The sequence below is a fragment of the Misgurnus anguillicaudatus genome, chromosome 18, assembly GCF_027580225.2.
Source record: "Misgurnus anguillicaudatus chromosome 18, ASM2758022v2, whole genome shotgun sequence".
Taxonomy (NCBI): Eukaryota; Metazoa; Chordata; class Actinopteri; order Cypriniformes; family Cobitidae; genus Misgurnus; species Misgurnus anguillicaudatus.
Window position 1 is genome coordinate 34,986,237 of NC_073354.2, and position 21,873 is coordinate 35,008,109.

Sequence of the window (21,873 nt, forward strand, 5' to 3'; positions counted from 1 at the left end):
GTTAAATTACCTAATGTTATTTGATTAGGGGAGTTTATAGCACCAAAAACTATTGTTTCAGTTTTATTTTCATTAAAATTCAGGAAGTTTAATGATAACCAGTCTTTCACTTCAGATAAGCAAACCCTAAGTGTTTCCAAGCCATCAGTATTACGTTTAAGGGGTAAATAAACTTGGGTGTCATCTGCATAGCAATGAAATGACAACCCATGTTTCCTAAAAATGGATCCTAATGGGAGCATATATAATGTAAAGAGGATAGGAGCTAAAATAGATCCCTGAGGAACACCACATGTTAGAGCGGCCGCCTCTGACGAATATTCCCCAATGTTAACAGTAAACTTCCTATTTGACAAATAAGATTTAAACCATTCTAGAGCAGCACCTTTAATACCCGCACAATGCTCTAAGCCAGTGTTTCCCAATCCTGGTCCTCGGGCACCCCCTCCCAGAAAGTTTTAGATGTTTCTTTATTTAACACACCTGATTTAACTCATCAGCTTGTTAAGGAGACATGAGGTGCGTTCCATTCGACAGGGTCCCTGCGGAGTGTTCACTGCTCCCTACTCCCTGAGCACGGTATATCAGTTGAAGTGGACTTCACGGACAATAACCGCTCATTTGGAACGGCCTGCAAACGTCATCAAAGAAGTAAACGACGGGGTCGCGCAGATTGATATAACATACATTTATATAGGACTACATTTCATATTTTAATTTTTATTTACTATCACATTTAAAATATGTACACTATACAATAAAAAAATTGAGTACTACGTAATGAAAAACGTATGTTTATTATACACTTTAATTGACTACTGCTGCTATTTGACTAACAGAATTGAAGCCCTGCTGTAACTGTCATGCAAATATGAAAGTAAACTTTTATTTGGTTAATTATGTGTATATATGTGTTTTTAGACGATTGTCATATAATTGCATAGCGGTCTGACCGTTCTGACTGGTGATCACGTGATGCGCGCAATGACAGTTGGGTGATTATCGCTCTCCACTTCCTGTGAAGTGATGTATCGATGTTCCCTGATTCCCTATGCCGTGCGCAGTGCCCTTCGAACTGAACATGTTCGCTCCCTTCGGATTGGAATCTCACTTAAGATGGCGGAATACCCTGTGAAGTCCACTTCGCAGTCCACTTACGGTCGAATGGAACGCACCTATGTTTACCATTTTGGAAGGAGGCTAATGAGTCGAGTCAGGTGTTTTAAATAAGGAGACATCTAAAACTTTCTGGGAGGGGGTGCCCGAGGACCAGGATTGGGAAACACTGCTCTAAGCGGGCAAGAAGGATAGAATGGTCTATTGTATCGAACGCCGCACTCAAATCAAGTAGTACAAGTATGGTACTAACCCCAGAGTCAACAGATATTAAAACATCATTTAGGACCTTCAGGAGTGCAGTCTCTGTCGAATGATACTTTTTAAAACCTGATTGAAAAATCTCAAAAACCTTATTTTTATCCAAAAAACTCTGTAGTTGTTGCAACACTGTTTTCTCTAAAATCTTTGAAATAAAAGGTAAATTTGAAACAGGTCTAAAGTTTGCCAAAACATTTAAGTCTAAATTTGGTTTCTTTAGAAGTGGCCGCACTATTGCATGTTTCAGCACTATATAGGTATGTGTTTTTTTGTCCTTGTTCATTCCTCCTTGCGGTAGGGGAGAGTGGGGTAAGTTGTCACACTTTTCAAACTGTCTAACATTTACTGAGCACCATACATCACAATAGTATAAATCTTATACCAAATGAAAGAAGGGCACATATGTTGTATTCATTACATTTTCATATTGCATTACGGAGTTGTAGACCGTTGAATAGACAATGTTCACCTGTGCCAATTTGCCCCATCGGCATGTTAGTTGTCACACTAGTTGTCTAAAAAGAAGAACACAACTACTTAATTGTGATTATTCATTTAAACTTTTAAATTCAAAGCAGAACTGGAAATATTAACTCTAGGGCTTTTCACACTGCGCTTAACCCTGGCTTATCTTCGTTCTAAACCCTGCTTTTAACCCTTGTTTTTTGAAAGCATAGCATGTTATGACCCCAATTAACACAGCTGAAGCAGCAAATCAAGTTGATCAGGGAGCAGGGTTTCAGACACCTGACCTAGGGTTTAGGAATGCACAGTGTAAAACGTCAGATCATGAATACCCAGGGTTATCTCTTAACCCCGGGTTAAATATAAATTGTGAAATGTGAAACTCATTATTTATAGTTCTTGTAGCAAGTGTTGTGAGATGCCAACAGAAGTGGAGAGCATAAGTTGTCATGAATGGAACATAGCAGTGCCACAACTACAACTACGTCAGCTTTAATATATCACCGTTTAATAAGAACAAAAGCCTGTATGGGTCTTATTTTAATGATCTAAGCGCATTGTCTAAAGTGTACGATCTAAACGGGCGTGTCCGATGCCACTTGTGTTAACTTAACAATAGGAAAATGGATTGTGTGCCAAGCGCACATTCTAAAAGCGTTGTTCGTATTCTTGTAATGAGTTATAGGTGTGTTTTGGGCGTAATGTGCAATAAACCAATAAGAGTCTCATCTCTCATCCCCTTTAAAAGCCATCTAGCCTGACGTTGTCATACTCAATTCTAGTCAGAATTTGAGTCTGATACCGCTCCATTGAGCTATAATTATGAGGCGTGTCTCAACCGAAAAATGCCTCTGCACTCAATTGGATAGACCTACGACCAATCAGAGCAACGGAGTGTGTAACATGTTGAAATGTCGTCTTTTGTAGCCTGACCGAACTGCTAGTTATTTCGCTACAATGACACTAACATTGTGATTATACTAAGTCTGAGTTAGCAACGTACATCAACACCTACGTTTACAACATTTCATTTATATCACAACATTAAGTATTTACTAAGTCATACAGTAAGACTATCTCTTACCATTTGTACGTTAGGTGAACTTCATCCACAACAATACCCATTAACGTTACGTTGGCTTGAAAAATATTGGAGCCTAGCATGTCCCTCCACTTATTCAGCAGTCACGATTCTGGGGTTCCGAAAAGAAGCTGGCAACGACCGCTAATTATATCCATCTCGTCGTGCACGCCGAATTGCATCGCCGTGACACTCATTTCAGTTGCTTCTTTAACTTTGTCCTCCATAAATGCGACCAACTTTTGCCGAATCCTGTAGGAAGGACGACAAAAACATAAACAAATGCCTTGCTCGCGTTTCTCTGTTCCTCTTTTAAAATCAATGCTCTGTCGATATCTTTTAGAACAGACTCAATGTCAGAATCCACACATCTGAATTCTCCAGCGGCAGCCATTTCGTTGTAAACAGATTCAACACACGCGCTCTTTGGTGACGCGGTTGATTACGTTACTGTTAAACATCTGTCCATCATCGTATAAGTGACGCGGTTGATTACGTTACTGTTAAACATCTGTCCATCATCGTATAAGGCCCGCCCTCACAATTTGATTGGTTCGACCAGCTTTGGGACTCGCATAGTAGCTCCTCAATGGAAAAACCCCAGACCGATCTTCCCCTCTTCAAAATGTGGTGGGCGGGGCTAAGATCGTCTGGCACCCAGGCTCTTTTACGCCTTCTATTGTCTCATAATCGATCCACATTTTTGTCCAAGAGACTCAATAATAATCTTTTACATTTTAATTCTTTGATTTTTCATATTTTAAACGTCTGTGTGCTGCTGCTGCGCATCCATGTATGTGATAAGCAAACGTGCGTTGTCATCCCGTTTATAACACTAACGCGCTCATGAAATAACAAAAGCAATATTGCACCATTTACTTTAGACTTTAGACCAGGTTTCAGTTGGTCAATGGCGTAGTCCATTTTAGTTGCCTCAAAATAGCAACGCACCAACAATGTGTCTGAACACACCTTAATTTCAGACCAAAATGCCAATGGGTGCAAAATTGGGTGCAAATATTATCTGGCACTACTTTTTTTAGTGTCTACACAAACACCTAATGTTCAGAATCCTCAACGGTGATGTTAAAGTGTGCACCAGAAAGCTGTAATAAAGCTCTCATTTATCCGTGCATGTCAGCCTTAAACCAGGTGTCCAGTTCCATGATGTGTGTGTGTGTGGGGGGGGTGAGGAGGAAATACACTGTTCGAAAATGCACTATTTATTGCAATACTATTTACACAATTAACTTATTCCTTATCATAATAGCAAACAAGAGTTAAAAACAATATGATTTATTTTATAGGTCACCTAGCTGACAGCCCACCCATAGCTACATGACTGATTTACCTTGTACAATTTTGGTAAATACACATCATTCAGTCACGGACCAAACAAAATAACACTGTACAAGGCAAAATCAATGATCACACATCCACACCACTAAAGAAAACCACCATGGAATGTGGAATTGATTACCATTACTTTATAAAGACAATTTACACCGTTGTCAGTCTGTAAAAAACTAATTGGAGAATAGTGACAAATGCTTTGAAACTTTGTCTTCCTTAGACGGTTTTGTGTGTTGCGCTGTGTGTGGCCGCATTTAATACAATAATCACAGACATTTTAATGGAAAAGCTATTGAGCTTAAACTTTCCTCCCTCCACCTGTGCTTGGATCAAAGATTTCCTCTCCAACAGATCGCAACAAGTGAGACTTGGTCACCACCTCTCCTCTCCCCTCACACTCAGCACTGGATCCCCCCAAGGATGTGTGTTGAGCCCACTCTTGTATACACTATATACATCTGATTGCTCCTCCTCCCACCCCTCTAATCTCATCATAAAATTTGAGGATGACACCACGGTGGTCGGTCTCATTTCAGGAAGAGATGAAACAGAGTACGGAGATGAGGTACAGCAAATGTCAACATGGTGTTCATCTAACAACCTACAGTTGAATACATCAAAAACCAAAGAAATCATCATAGACTTCAAATGGAACAGCACTACTCACGCCCCACTCTACCTGAATGGCGTCTGTGTGGAAAGGGTTTCCTCCTTTAAATTTCTAGGAACACACATCTCTGAAAAAGCCCAGCAACGATTATATTTCCTGAGGATCCTCAGGGAAAATAACCTTGAACAGATAACTGCTGGAGTCTTTTTACCGGTCAACCATTGAAAGTGTACTCACCTTTTGCATTACAGTATGGTATGCTGGATGTCCTGCGGCGAACAGGAAGGCACTGCAGAGGATCATAGGCACAGCCCAAAAAAATTTATGCTGTACCCTGCCCATCCCCGGAGGAGCTTGCCAATTCCCACTGTGTCAATAGAACCAAATCTATACTCAAGGACATTGCTAATCCTGCTCATCATTTGTTTAATCTGCTTCCCTCTGGTAGGTGCTATAGGTCATTGACAGCACGAACAACCAGACTAACTAACAGTTTTTTTCCCTGGGCTATACGCTCTGTGAACAAACAATTATCCTGTGCTAAATGGCCTTCTCCTACCACAACTCATCCCCCACCGTAACCTATTGCACTTTGTACAATTGTAAGCCTTTGTAATGATGGTTGCTGCTATTTTATGTGACTGGGAGGGAGCGAGTATGAGTTTGTATTGTTTGGGAGGGATGAGGAGGGATTGTTGATTGTTGATTTTGTTCTCTGTTAGATAATTTATTCATTTATTATTTACTTTTTATTACTATTATCTTTTTAAGTACTGATCGAGAGTGGCACTTTGAATTTAGTTGTTTTAATACACTGTATTTTTACAATGACAATAAACTTGAAACTTACCAGCCTTGTACATAATGTATGTAAACTTACCAGTATGCTTGAAAAGTACCATCTGCCTGAGGTCCTTCAGACGACCTAAGACAAGGTTCTCTAAGGCAGAGTTCTTCACTCCCAACACTGGAGAGCCGGTGTCCTGCAGAGTTTAGCTCCAACCTTAATAAAACACACCTACCTGTGATTTTCTAGTGATCATGAAGACATTGATTAGCTTGCAGGTGTGTTTGATTAAGTTTGGAGTTAAACTCTGCAGGGCACCTGCTCTCCAGGATTGGGAATGAAGAACACTGCTCTAAGGTAATTAATGCCCTGGAAGTTTGTGCACACAATTAAAAGTGGCAGCACAGTTTATTTCTGTTGCTGTTTTAAGTATGGAATATACATATATAGACATTAAAAGGCAATACAATAAAAATGAAACTTGTGTAATGAAAAAAGTGCACACAATTAAATGTGGCAGCACAGTTTATTTCTGTTGCTGTTTCTCGAATAATAGTTTATAGATATCGAACATGGCCTGTGGTCCGCAACAGTTTCTCCAAACTGACAGTATTCGTCGGTTTCTTGTAAAGTTTGTTCTGGAGTTCACAACGACGGGCCTCCAGCAACTCCAGCTGCTTGGACAAGTCCTCATTCAGTTCTCTCCTCTTTCTCTTTTGTGTAGATTTCGGGCTTGTGAAAAGGGGAAATGGCGGGCAGGACGGGCTGGAGGACGTTGCAATTGACTGCGTTTGCGTCTTCTCTGCTGGCATGTCCTCTGTCTGCGTCTCGTCGGCGTGTGAGCTGGCCACAACTTCGTTCTAATTTGCACTGTAAAAAATTGTACGAGGTTACAATAAAACACATAAACAATTTCATGAGCACGTTTTCGTACCAAATAAAGAACAATACCATTCGGGTCATGCAAGCAAGCAAACAAACAAACAAACAAACCAACTAGCTCGTTGGCTAGTAAGCTAGCTTACGATCATCTCTACTAGACACGCTTTTATGCAACTCAAAAAAACTATAAGCATGAAAGTTATATTTATCTCATGTTTGTCGTAGTTACTTTTGGTTTGCCGATGTTTTACATGCGGTTCCAGCCAAGAGAGAAAAATGGAAAGTGCTGGAACTTTCTTTCCTCCTGGGTCGCTGCTCCTGGCACTGTTTAGCTTTTTGCGAAGTCGAACGAATTTATCTTGCATGTTCTTCCATCGTTTCAAGCATTCATTCTTCTCCAACCCCATATTGCCAGCGATTTCTTACCAAGAATTACTGGCCATCTGCGCATCTTTATAATGCAAAGAAGTTGTATCATACAGATGGACTTCTTCAGCCAGTCTCTCTTCAACTTGTTCCATTTTTTCGAGGGGAATTTAAATCAAACCGGAATGGGCAAAAAATAAAATTCAGGTGTGTGACGCCGGTGAGAAGAGTCAGCGATAATGAGAACACCAGGTGGGAGGCGCGCACGTGTGGAGCTGTCAAAACACAACACATAAGGAAACAAAGACAAGGCAGCCGGTAAGACCGAAATCATGACAATATCGGCCTAGAAAATCGCAACTTTTAATTTTCTGTTGGTCTTAATGATGTAACTACAGAAGAGTCAAGTTTTAAATAGAAAAGATATTAAAACTCTTTGGTTATTTTTAGCGTGATGCTAATGGTCTAATCAGATTCAATGGATTATGCTAAGCTATGCTAAAAGTGGTACAGCCAGACCCAGAGATCAGCTGAATGGATTCCAAAATGATATAAATAAAATGTTTAACTCAAGGGAAGCTGGAAAATTAGCATATTTAAAAAAAGGGGGAGTGTCCCTTTAAGTACTCCACTTAGAGGTTTTATATGACTGTCACCAAATTTGGCCAACATGGCAAAACATTCAAGATTCTAAATTGCAAATGGATTTTTGATATCTCGAAAACTGTTGTCATGGCGAGAAAGGGAACAATAAAGTGTTTTCCTCTAATGAGATTTTGGAGGCAGCTGCCTTAATGAAATGTTGTGCAGCCTCCGGCTCTTGACAGGTTTCTTTGTAATGTGTCTTCTCAGAAAACCCGAAATTACACGGATATTTCGAATGGTATAACTTTAGGCAAGCAAAGCTGACACGACTTAATCACATACAGTACAATTGCCCTTCTTCATCTTTATCGTGAAAACATCTTTTAGTTATGGCCATGGGTGTCATGGATTTGTTCTGAAAGCGAAACTCTTGCCTTTATCATCCTTCATGACTTAAATACTAAAGTCAAATGGTAACCAAATAGTTGTGCCAGGTGTTGAAAACAGAGCTCGCAGGTTTGGGCATGTAAGACCTTATGCTGAACTGCACACACTGATCAGGATATGACATCACCAAAGACAACTCAAAAGTTACATTTAATTTTGTTGCTGTTTGTTAACTGTAAATGAACACTGCTGCTATGTTGTTTTTAATTAATTTAATGTGTTATAAAATAAAAAGTTAATATTAGTGATTTTCTTTAATAATTTGATTAATAACACAAAAAATATGTTGCATGTAAATGTGGTTGAGCTACAGTACACACACGTACAGTATGTGTGCATCAGGATTGTCCACCTCATTTTGAGCTAGGAAAAACCCTGGTGTCTCATATCTTTTGTGTCCATCAAGTGATCTGCGTCAAACTTAAACTGTATGTTTGGTCATAGTGGCTAATCACATGGATGTGGCCATTGTGGCCGCCAATTAGAAACAGTAATTCACATACTGTTCAACATGTCCTAAAGGTCCACTTAAATGCATGTCTTGCTTACTGAAAAATAAAAAAGTTTGGTTGTTAATAGGCTTGGTCGTGGTTATGAAGCTGAATAGTGTGAAAAGAAATCTTGAAAAACTTTCTTCCAGTAAGTAACCTTCACTACGATTAAAATTCATGACTTTAATCATGTATGATTAAACAGTTGTAATTTCGTCTGAATACTTTTATATTAAACATAATTTTTTCTCACTTCACAAAGCATACAGTATATTGAGGTCAGGACATAAAAACAAGTTAAAAGCATTTGCAACATACATTTTAGATCTAAAACTCTCTGGCACTTTTTGCTTACTGTGTTGTTTGACCACATATGTATGATAGTCCCACTGAGATCATTACAGCCCTGGCTTTTTTAAACTTAAATATTTAGTGTGTGTTTCAATAATGTAAAATAAACAAAAATATATCAATAATAAAATAAAAATGATCAAGTAAATATCTCTGTAATCAACACTACCAGCTTCACAGTATTTATTCAGTCATAGGTTATTATTTATCTACAGAAACTGTATTCATTCAAATGTCAGAGTATGTGAATGATTGAATCCACAGATATAAGTGAATATGAGAGTCTTAAAGGCCTTCTGAAAGCGAGGATAAAAAAATCCATAGATCAAAGGATTACAAGTTGAGTTAAAATATGCAAACCAAACTAGAGCCTCAAAAACAACAGTTGGAGTCCCAAAATTAAGGAAAGGGTAAACAGCAATGGTAATAGAAAATGGCAGCCAGCAGATAAAGAAAACTCCCATAACAAGAGCCAGAGTTTTAGCTGCTTTTCTTTCTCTGTGTGCAGAGCTTTGACTGTTAACACCTGTGGTGGTCACAGACACTTTCTCTGACAAAACCTTTGCGTGTTTTTTCACAACATTAAATATGATGATATACAGAGAGCTCATTATAGTCCCTGGAATAATATATGTCAAGATTACACCAGTTAGTGCCCATTCTTTGTTTAAAAACACCCCACAACCACCAAAACAAGATATTTGTAATATATAAGCTTCCAGACCAACAGCACACACCCCTGAAAACACAATGCTAAAGCTGTACACAAATGAAAAGATCCATGTAAAGGTGATGCATACAGTCACAGTGTTGTTTGTGATCCTCATTTTGTACTTCAGAGGGTCACAAATGGCCCAGTATCTATCAATAGATATTAAACTAAGATGTATTAAAGAAGAGATACAAAAGGTCATGTCCAAGCTAGAATAAACTTTACAAATAAAATCTCCCAAAAACCAGCAGCCCTCGACAGATCGCACCATACTGTAGGGCATCACCAGTGAACCCAGCAGACAGTCACACACAGCCAATGACTGAACGATCAGATGAGTTGGAGACTGAAGCTGTTTGAAGTGAGAGATGGAGATGATGATCAGCAGATTCCCAAAAACTGTCATGAAGATCATGAGTGAAATGAAAGCGTACATTGCCACTTTAACAACAGTGAGACGATGAGCTCGAGGACAAGAGTCTGGATGTAAAGGATAACACAGGAGAATATTCTCAGTCTCATTAGAAGACATTCCATCCACAATTCGATACATCAGTTGTAAAAGTTAAAAGACACGCAAGTATTGACCAAACTGTAAACCGTCTCATTGAAAGACATCTCGACTTAGAGGACTTCCTTTGTAAATGTAAACAGGCAACTAATTATAACCCAGTTTAAACAAAACCATTTTAGATGTTACCACATGGTTAAGGCAAATATATAAAGAAACAAAAATACAATACATGTCTATTCAATCTAACTTCTCAAATAAACTTGATATAGCTCAGATATGTTCATATATACAGGTCAGGTCTTAACCCCTCCCCAGCTGTATACGTAACTAACTGAAACACAAACATTGTGACTCATGAGACTAAAAAAAAAATTAACTGTATGTCTTGAATTAAAGGTTAATGGAGTGCACTGTTAGAAAAAATGGTCACTGAGGCGGTATGCTTTTAAAAGGTCCAAATATGTACCATTAGATACAAATATGTATACATTTGGTACCAATACTTACTTTTAAGGTACTATTATGTACCTCTGAGGTTTAAAAAACCTAATTGAATCTTTAGGTACAAAGGTGTACTTTTGCCCAATTGACAGCTGGGGTTAGAAGTCTTCTCGAGTCCAGAAAAAAAAATTACCCATCCCGAAGTAACCCAAATAGTTTTTTACCTGAACCCAATCCTAGATAAGCCCCTAGAAAATTATATCCTAGTCTGACCTAAACTAGTGCCATTTTTTTTAAACATGACTGGACCGAATGTAAACGACATCGTCTGCAGCTCCGCACTTACCAGTCAGACAGAAAAAAAACCCTGTTAGCCTTGCATCCAAATTGATGACACCAAAGTAACAACTAAAATGTGCATTTAAAATTGATTGACAGGAGAGTGTCAACGAAAATTAACCTACCACCAGTCACATAGACCCCTTCACAGTTCACGTCACAGGCGGTTCCCACTGTGCATGTCGGGGTCAGAAAAGGCATTACAGCAGATTGAGTTGCGTATTATTCGGTATCGTCAAAAATGCCTACTTGCGTCGTGGGCTGTGAAAATTGCACCTGCCGTTAAGTTTTTCGGGATTCCTGCAGAATCTCAAAAACAAAAAAAATACAACATCTGTGGCTGCAAGCAATTAAACGTGCAGACTGGGACAATGCAAAGATCAAAGAGGCTTCTGTTTGTAGTGCTCACTTCATTTCAGGTAAGTCATAATTTTCAGCCCTGTTAGATTAAACTAGAAAGCCTATGAACAGTTTGACCCCATGCTGCGCGCGCACCCAATAGTCATTCAATGTTTAGAAACCTTGAAGGGGTCTATAGCGTGTTTGAAGGAGACAAATGAACCAGGAGATTCAAATACAAATAACTTTTATTTACAAATTATTAGGAAAAACACCACACTGCATGACAATAAACAATACGGGACAGCCACAGGGGAAAACAGAGGAACATTACAGACAGACAGACTGGGATTCTGACAGTATTACCCCTTGCAGAAGGCACAACCTCATACCAAAACAACTATATATATACAGAAACTATGGGGGGGGGGGTGCATGAAGGACAGGAGGACTCCAGGATGGTGTGCATGGCACCCAGGGTTATGCAACCCACCCACGCAGGGAGGTGCAGGTAATTCAGGAGGCCAAGGCATTGCATCCCACACCGAGGCCCAGTTAGGTGCAGGCAGTTCAGTAAGCTGAGGCTGTGCAGCCCACACTAGAAGTTACAGGGGTGCAGCCCACACCAGAAGCCACAGAGAAGCCGGCAGAGCAGGAAGCTTGAGAAAAGGCAAAGAGGTTATATAGACAGCCGTAGGGGAATAGCACCCCAAAATTTTCTTGGAGAAGCTCAGGGGAGTGTATTCAGGGGAGCTCGGGCAGTGTTCAGTCTCATATGGGAGGTGTGTGTGGCCTAGACACACCCTAAGGCCAGCCCTATTGCGGCCGTCACAACTACCTTCTAGCTCCAGTTCTGAGTAGAGTTCAGGGTAGGGTAGGAGCTCTTGGCATAGTTAATGGAGATGTAAGAGTGTTGGGCAGAGTTCAGAAGGGTGAGTGTACCCCTTAGCTGGATTGAGGAGAACAAGTGCACACCTCACAGAGACTAGGAGAGTTAGTGTCGCACTCGTGACGTACAGGTGAGCGAACATGGCACTTGCGACAATGAGGTAAGTGAGTGTGGCACTCATGACAATCTGGTGAGTGAGTGAGGCACTTGAGTCAATCTGGTGACCAAACATGGCACTTGTGCTTATCCGTTGCACGAGCATGGCACTTGAAACAATCAGGATAGGTGGAGGACACAGGGACAGTCTTAAGGTGAGATGGAGCACTGGACAGGTTTTCAGGTTGGGACTGGATGATTACTAATTAAATCCTCAGCAATCTGGACTTCAAAATTAGAGCCAGAAAATTGGAGGATTACATTTAGAAAATCCATCAGGAGTAAACGAACAAGCTTGTGTGTAACAAGGAGAAGCCAAGGATTATCCAGTCCCAAACAAAAGCACGTATTAAGCTTGGCGTCGCCCCAGCTCACCATGTCTATGAGGTCCACAAACTTCTTTCTATAACGCTCCAGAGGTGTCCACTCTGTTTGAGGAAAAGGAGCCTGAAGTCCTCTGGAACATTCATTTTTGGGTCCTGTAATCTGTCATGTAGCCTGTTCAAAGAAGATGAGGGAACCAGGAGATTTAGATACAAATAACTTTTATTTACAAATGACTAGGAATAACACACGTGAGATAGTTTGGGTGCTCCTGGTTCTGTTTGGCAAATTCACATTCATTTTAAATTAGTATAATATGCTGCTAATATTATACCTGACCCGTGGCAGAGGCACACATAAAAACAGCACCCTTCAAATTGAGATGTCCTTCGACAATGCATGATGATGACAAGGCAGCTGAGATATGCTGCCTTTCTAGGACGCATCCTCACATTTGAGAAACACCTGTAGAGTCAAGTTTACAAAGTTGTGTTTGACTCCACCCAACAGGAAGTCAGTCATGTTGGATGGAATGTGGAACTTACAAATGTTTACTGAGAGATTCAAGGGGCTTATGAATCTGCTGAAAAATATGAAATTTCTAACACAAGCGCTTGAGATTTGAACGCACAACTCTGCATTATTGGTTCTGCAGGGCCACCCAAGAATAAAATTTAATTTTTAATACCACATTTAAAAGCTAAAATGTATAGTATTGTTTTAAAAAATAAAATGTTTAAATATTTTTAGATGAAGAAAAGCTGCAGGACAGTATTGTAACCGCTTGCTATGTTATTTATCCTCCACTTATCGTCCAAATGACTTAATGTAACATAATGAATACTTTTTTTTCAATTGAACCTCTCTCCATTTTAAATGCACAGAACCCTACAGACTTATGGAGACCCTTTATAACTACATTTCATATACAGTTTGTAAATGAATATTTTATACACACACACACACACACACACACACACACACACACACACACACACACACACACACTTATGTTTAGTTATGATGCAATGTCTGTGTTTATCACAAAAAGGCACAGCAGCACCCTGGAGTCTTATTATAATTTCTTACTTTTAACAACATTTACCTCTCAAAGGTCTTCACCTCTGATTGTTGACAGTCACTTATCCAGGTGTCACAGATTTGCTGTCACATCTTGCATCAGATAAACCCTGTTTGTTTGAGCATGGAGGATCTTAGTGTTCAACCCTAAATGCATTCAAATGTATTAAATAACCTTGGAATCAATTAAATAAAAGTTGACCTTTTGTACCATTTAAAACTGGTTTTACAGTGTGTTTACTTTTTCTTTATTATGGTGCAGTTATCAGACCACAGCAGTCTGGGATTTATGGATGCAAACACCTGATATGTCAGAATCATATATAAGCCATCATCTGGCCTTATTCTACCATATTTAGCTTTAAACTATTAGAAATACTTGAAGAGAATATCTTAAAAGGCTTTTTTCCAGTGAGTAAAATAGCAGATTGTTGGAGAATCATAACACATAAAAATACATCTTAGATCTAACATTGTTTGACAGTTTTTGTTCATTGTGTTGTTAAACTCCTGTTTATTATAAAACTGATTTAATATGTATGATGTTCTCATTGAGATCATTACAGACCTGCAGGCTGCTTTGTTTTTTTAGACTGTATCAAATATTTACTCTATGTTTGCAGTAGTGTCAAATTAGCAAAATATTTATTCATAAATAAACTTTAGCATGTGAAACTACTTTAAAATGTTAAACTTTATTCTAAGTAATTTATTACCTCAAATCAACACTACCAGCTTCACAATATTTACTCAGTCATGGATTATCAGAAACTGTATTCATTCAATGTCAGAGTATGTGCATGATTAAATCCACAGATATAAGTGGATATGAGAGTCTTAATAGGATTGAGGACTAGGCCACTCCAAAGTCATCATTTTATTTTTCTTCAGCCATTCAGAGGTGGACTTGCTGGATTGTTTTGGGTCAGTGACTTGCTGCAGAAACCAAGTTCGCTTAAGCTTGAGGTCACGAACAGATGGCTGGACATTGATCTTCAGGACTTTTTGGTAGACAGTTCATTTATCACAGCAAGTCTTCAAGGTCCTAAAGTGGCAAAACAGCCCCAGACCATCACATTACCACCAACATATTTTACTGTTAATATGATGTTCTTTTTCTGAAATTTGGTGTTACTTTTACGGCAGACAAAATGGACACACACCTTTCAAAAAGTTAAAAAACTCTTGGGGATCATCAAGATGTTTTCTGGCAAAACTGAGACAAGCCTTTGTTTTATTTTTTTCTCAGCAGCGGTTTTCGTTTAGGAAATCTGCCAGGCAGACCATTTTTACCACTTTTATGGTGGAATCATGAACACTGACCTTAACTGAGGCAAATGAGGCCTGCAGTTCTTTGGATGCTGTTGTGCGATCTTTTGTGACCTCTTGGAGCTTTTGGGGTAATTTTGTTCAGCTGGCCACTTCTGGAAAGGTTCTCCACTGTTCCATGTTTTTTCCATTTGTGGATAATGGCTCTCACTGTAGTTCACTGAAGTCTTAAAGCTTAAGATAATGGCTTTACAATATCAGTGTTTATTACACAAACACACAACAGCACCCAGGAGTCTTCTTATAACGTTTCACTTTTGACAACATTTACCTATGAAAGGTCATCAACTCTTATTGTTGACAGTCACTTATCTAGATCTCAGATCAATTCTTTTTTATTACTCCTCATCTTACTTTGCATTGAATGGCTTTGAATTTTTTTATATATATCTTTAATCACTTAAAAAGCACATTTGACTGTTTGTTCCTTGTAAACTAGTGTTACAGTGCCTTTACTATGGTTCAGTCACCAGACCATAGGATCATAGCCGGGATTTGTGACCTGATATGTACACTGAATAGACTATAATCATAACTGAACTTTCATCTTTAATAGTCAATATTTGAAATACTTGAAGAAAATATCTTGAAAAACTTTTCTTCCAGTAAGTTACCTTCCCTATGGTTATAATTTATAAACATATACTATTTAAATCATGACTTTATTCATGTATAAATAAACAGTTGTCATTTCCTCTGAATGCCACAGTTTGTGTTGTTTAAACTCTGCAGTTTATTATAATAACTGATCTAATATGTATGATGATCCTATTGAGATCAGTACAGGCCTGGAGGTTTTGGGACTCAAATTTTTACTGTATGTTTTCAATAATTTCAAATATTTTATCATTCATAAATTATAGCATTTGAAAGTACATTAAGAGAATGATTAACTTTATTATAAAGAATTATATAACTACCAGCTTAACAACATTTATTCGGTCACTGGGTATTATTTATCTACAGAAACTGTATTCATTCAAATGTCAGAGTATGTGAATGATTGAATCCACAGATATAAGTGAATATGAGAGTCTTAAAGGCCTTCTGAAAACGAGGATAAAAAAATCCATAGATCAAAGGATTACAAGCTGAGTTAAAATATGCAAGCCAAACTAAAACATCAAAAACATCAGCTGGGATCACAAAACTTAGGAAAGGATCAACTGCAGTGGCAATAGAATAAGGCAGGCAGCAAAGAAAAAAAACTCCCATAACAAGAGCCAGAGTTTTAGCTGCTTTTCTTTCTCTGTGTGCAGAGCTTTGACTGTTAACACCTGTGGTGGTCACAGACACTTTCTCTGACAAAACCTTTGCATGTTTTTTCACAACGTTGAATATGATGATATACAGAGAGCTCATTATAGTTCCTGGAATAATAAATAACAAGATTACACCAGTTAGTGCCCATTCTTTGTTAAAAAACAGAACACAGCCACCAAAACAAGACATCTGTAATATAAAAGCTTCAAGACCAACAGCATTAACCCCTGAAAACACAACAGAAAAGCAGTACACAAATGAAAAGATCCATGTAAAGGTGATTAATACAGTCACAGTGTTGTTTGTGATCCTCATTTTGTACTTCAGAGGGTCACAGATGGCCCAGTATCTATCAATAGATATTAAACTAAGATGTAACAAAGAAGAGAAACAGAGGGTCATGTCCAAACTAGAATAAACTTTACAAATAACATCTCCCAAAAACCAGCAGCCCTCGACAGATCGCACCATACCATAGGGCATCACCAGTGAACCCAGCAGACAGTCACACACAGCCAATGACTGAACGATCAGATGAGTTGGAGACTGAAGCTGTTTGAAGTGAGAGATGGAGATGATGATCAGCAGATTCCCAAAAACTGTCATGAGGATCATGAGTGAAATGAAAGCGTATATTGCCACTTTAACCACAGTGAGACGATGAGCTCTAGGACAAGAGTCTGGATGTAAAGGATAACACAGGAGAATATTCTCAGTTTCATTGAGAGACATCGCATCTGAGAGGACTTTCTTAGTAATTGTAAGTGGACAGACAATTATAACCCAAAGTTTAAACAGAATCATTTTAGATATTACAACATGGTTAAGGCAAATATATAAAGAAACATAAACATAAATACAATACATGTCTATACAATCTAACTTCCTTAATGAACATGAAATAGCTCAGATGTGTTCATATATACAGTTCAGGTCAGGTCTCAACTCCCCCAAGCTGTATACGTAACTAACTGATACACAAACATTGTGACTCATGAGATTAGAATAAAAAACTGAACTGTGTTTTCTGAATTAAAGGTCAATGGGGGTATAATGGAGGGGTTATAGATTTGTGGTGGCGATTTGCATATTAGGAAGTACATGGACAAATGTGTAGGGCATAAGGGTGTGCAGGCAAAATATTTTAGATAATATTTGTGATTTTGCCGATAATGATAACTAGGGATGTCAAAATTCTTAATATAATATTGATTTGGTCGTTACACCCATCACTGTCCAATGCACACATGTAAATTGCGGGGTTCCGGTTGTATCCGTCCAACTCTGTCTGTATTATTATTCCCTGCACATCTGTTTGTGTCTGCATTTTATTTCTTATCCAGTGGTACATTCAATACAAATATAAGCCAACAATTCTGATTCATATGTAAAAGATTTTGTGTTTTAAATGGCAAAGTTATCTTACTTTACTTTAAGAGTGTCATGTCTCATGTATGTTTATTTTCAAATTTATCAAAAGTTGATTTATTTGATAAAAAAATCGACCCCTGAAGCTAACCCTAAGACCCTTGCTTTCCCCAAGCCTGGTCCTTCCTTCTTAACCAAAGCCAGAAGCTTCCCTGCTCAGCCTCCTTGGACAGATCTTTCAAGGCCTTTTTAATTTGGGGGCTGTGACTCCCATGTTATTCAGGAAGTGCTGGGTGGAAGCTCCCACAGCCCCCCTACAGCCAACCTCCACCAGGTAGCTAACAGCAGACCACCCAGCCTCTCTGCATTCAGCTGTGAGGTCGAGGTACGGTAGCAGCTTTTTTCACTCTCAAAGGCTGCTTCCATTTCTTCCTCCCATGGGACAGTAACCTCCACCAAGATTACTACCCGGGCTGTGTCAGACCAGAGAATGATGTCTGGTCAAAAGTTGGCTGTGGTGATCTCTATTGGAAACCTCAACTGTCGGTCAAGATCCACTCTCAGGTTCCACTCACAACGTGAGCACCTCCTCCCTCTCTGAAGAAATGGATCAGCCACCTTGGTGTATGTGCCAGGGACTCCTTGGCGGTTTGGCCAGGAAGGCCATATCCTTACCTCCACTATGCCATTAAGCTACTCCTTGAAACCATTCCCCCAGAGGCCATATTTTTTTTGTAACTGATATCCCTTGCCACTAATGGCCACAGCAGTTGAAATTCTTTAAGAAGCTTTCATGTTCACTAAGCTTGATTTGTGCAATGCCTACAATCTTGTGCGCATCAGACGAGGAGATGATTGAAAGACCACCTTCAACATACACACTGGACACTATGAATAGTTAGTCATGCCTTTTGGCCTCACTAATGCTCCTGCAGTCTTTTATGCACTCACTACTTAGACACTACTCAGACATGCTTAACCAATTTGTGTTTGTCTACATAGATGATATCCGCATCTTCTCAAGGTCCTTCCAAGAGCACGTCTCAACTTTAATACAGGCGGCTCCTCAAGTCAACAATGCCGAATTCTTCTCAACATACCAATCCCATTTGTATGTACAACTTTAGAAATGTCTTCAAGCCTTGTCATATACAAATTGACCCTCAAAATGTTCAAGTAGTTGTGGATTGGTCAAATTTTCTGAAATGTTTTTACAAAGTAATGCAAGTTACTTTTCAGTTTAATTAATTTGATAAAAAAATACATACTGAATTAAACTAAACATAGTCACATTATGCACACATGTCTGTGTGGGAACAGTTTGACTCAGAAACTGAGATGGCAGGCCAGAGCTCGAGATTTTTGTGAGGAAATAAGCACTTTCTGAATGCAGAACTTTTTGGTCATAAAAACACATCAAAGACCAAGAAAAAGTAAAGCAAAAGTAACACAAAAGTAACTAAAAAGAAACGTAAGCATTACTTTCCATGAAAAGTAACGCAATTAGTACGTTTTTGGGCAGTAACTTAATATTGTAATGCATTACTTTTAAAAGTAACTTTCCCCAAAACTGGATGTAATGTCTGTGTTTATTACAAAAACACACAGCAACACACATGAGTTTTATTATAATTTTTCACTTTTAACAACATTAACCTCTCATAGTTGACAGTCACTTATTTAGTTGTCATAGATTTGATGTCATGTCTCATATCAGATCAATCCGTAATTACTACTCCTTATCTTACTTTGCTTTAAATGGCTTTGAAATTTCTTTAAAATATCTTTAGTCACCTGTAATGCACATTTGATTGTTTGTTTCTTGTAAACTGGTGTAACAGTGCCTTTACTATGGTTCAGTCACCAGACCATAAGATCATAGACCTGGATTTATGACCTGATATGCACATTGAGTAGACTATAATCATATCTTAACTTTCATCTGGTTTTATTCCAGGTTGTTTACCCTTTAACAGTCACTAATAAAAATACTTGAAGAAAATTTCTTGAAAAAATGTCTTCCAGTACCTTCACTATGGTTATAATTCAGAAACATATACAGTATTATCTGAATCATGAGTTTATTCATGTATGATTAAACAGCTGTCATTTCCTCTGAATACTTTTGTATTAAACATCATTTTGGGTTTAAATATATTATCTAACATATAGACTATTGAGGTCAGGACGTTAAAAGACAAGTTAAAACATTTGCCTTATAGATCTCAGATCTAAAACTGTCTGGCACAGACCTCTGCTATTAATTATTATGACGTATCTAAATATGTATGATGTTTCCAATGTGATCATTATAGGCCTGGCGTTTTAGGACTTACATTTTTACTGTTTTGTTAAATAATGTCAAAAAGGCAAATTATTTAATCATACATAAACTATAGCATGTGAAACTACATAAAGAGAATGATAGATGATTTAAATATCAAACTAAATATTAGAAAATATTAGAAATCTTCACCACCAGCTTCACAACATTTATTCAGTTGTTGGTTAATATTTATCTACAGAAAACTGTATTCAAACTGTATTCATTCAAATGTCAGAGTATGTGAATGATTGAAACCACAGATATACGTGTATATAAGAGTCTTAAAGGCCTTCTGAAAGTGAGGATAAAAAAATCCATAGATCAAAGGATTACAAGCTGAGTTAAAATATGCAAACCAAACTAAAGCATCAAAAACATTAGCTGGGGTCACAAAATTAAGGAAAGGATCAACAGCAGTGGCAATAGAATAAGGCAGCCAGCAGATAAAGAAAACGCCCATAACAAGAGCCAGAGTTTTAGCTGCTTTTCTTTCTCTGTGTGCAGAGCTTTGACTGTTAACACCTGTGGTGGTCACAGACACTTTCACTGACAAAACCTTTGCGTGTTTTTTCACAACATTGAATATGATGATATACAGAGAGCTCATTATAGTTCCTGGAATAATAAATAACAAGATTACACCAGTTAGTGCCCATTCTTTGTTAAAAAACAGAACACAGCCACCAAAACAAGACATCTGTAATACTAAAGCTTCAAGACCAACAGCATTCACCCCTGAAAACACAACAGAAAAGCTGTACACAAATGTAAAGATCCATGTTAAGGTGATTAATACAGTCACAGTGTTGTCTGTTATCCTCATTTTGTACCTCAGAGGGTCACAGATGGCCCAGTATCTATCAATAGATATTAAACTAAGATGTATTAAAGAAGAGAAACACAAGGTCATATCCAAACTAGAATGAACTCTACAAATAACATCTCCCAAAAACCAGCAGCCTTCGACAGATCGCATCATACTGTAGGGCATCACCAGTAAACCCAGCAGACAGTCACACACAGCCAATGCCTGAATGATCAGATGAGTTGGAGACTGAAGCTGTTTGAAATGAGAGATGGAGATGATGATCAGCAGATTCCCAAAAACTGTCATGAGGATCATGAGTGAAATTAAAGCGTATATTGTCACTTTAACAACAGTGAGACGATGAGCTCTATGACAAGAGTCTGGATGTAAAGGATAACACAGGAGAATATTCTCAGTCTCATTGAAATACATCACATCTGAGAGGACTTCCTTAGTAATTGAAAATGGACAGACAATTATAACCCAAAGCTTAAACAGAATCATTTTAGATTTTACAACATGGTTAAGGCAAATATATAAAGAAACATGAACATAAATACAGTACATGTCTATTCAATCTAACTTCCTAAATAAACGTGATATAGCTCAGATGTGTTCATATATACAGCTCAGGTCAGGTCTCAACCCCCCCAAGCTGTATACGTAACTAACTGATACACAAACATTGTGACTCCTGAGATTAGAATAAACAAACTGAACTGTGTTTTCTGACTTAAAGGTCAATGGGGGTGTAATGGAGGGGTTATAGATATGTAGTGGCGATTTACATATTAGGAAGTACATGGACAAATGTGTAGGGCATGGGCTGTGCAGGCTAAACATTTTAGATAATATCTGTGATTTTGCTGATAACAATTACTAGGGATGCCACATTCTTATTATAATATTGAATCATTCGTTACACCCATCACTGTCCAATGCACGCATGTAAATTGCAGTTTTCTGGTTTTATTGGTCCAACTCCGTCCATTTTATTATTCCCTGCGCATCTGTTTGTGTCTGCATATCCACACACCTCCCTGCTTCAGGCACTATAGGCTTTGTTTATACTCTGTAATGACACAATAAAGTGGAGGAAGCAAGCGCAGGCGATCAACACAGATTTATTGTAAATGATGGTAAGAACAGAGAAACAACAGAACATGTGACAGAGTCCAGGATGTTGGCGA

The 21,873-nt window shown here is 38.3% G+C and overlaps 3 protein-coding genes across 3 annotated transcripts; all 3 read right to left on the bottom strand.

The window, feature by feature from the left end:
* Positions 1–9,019: 9,019 nt before the first annotated feature.
* LOC129429350 (trace amine-associated receptor 3-like) lies at positions 9,020–10,048 on the bottom strand. Its single transcript, XM_055185957.2, has one exon. It carries the CDS (start codon positions 10,037–10,039, stop codon positions 9,020–9,022), a length of 1,020 nt encoding a protein of 339 aa, XP_055041932.2. The 5' UTR covers positions 10,040–10,048.
* A 5,845-nt stretch (positions 10,049–15,893) lies between these two features.
* Positions 15,894–16,913, bottom strand: LOC141350351 (trace amine-associated receptor 4-like). Its single transcript, XM_073855424.1, has one exon. The coding sequence runs from the start codon at positions 16,911–16,913 to the stop codon at positions 15,894–15,896; it is 1,020 nt and encodes a 339-aa protein (XP_073711525.1).
* Positions 16,914–20,095: 3,182 nt separating this feature from the next.
* Positions 20,096–21,115, bottom strand: LOC141350352 (trace amine-associated receptor 4-like). The gene has a single exon (XM_073855425.1). The coding sequence runs from the start codon at positions 21,113–21,115 to the stop codon at positions 20,096–20,098; it is 1,020 nt and encodes a 339-aa protein (XP_073711526.1).
* Between the last annotated feature and the right edge of the window lie 758 nt (positions 21,116–21,873).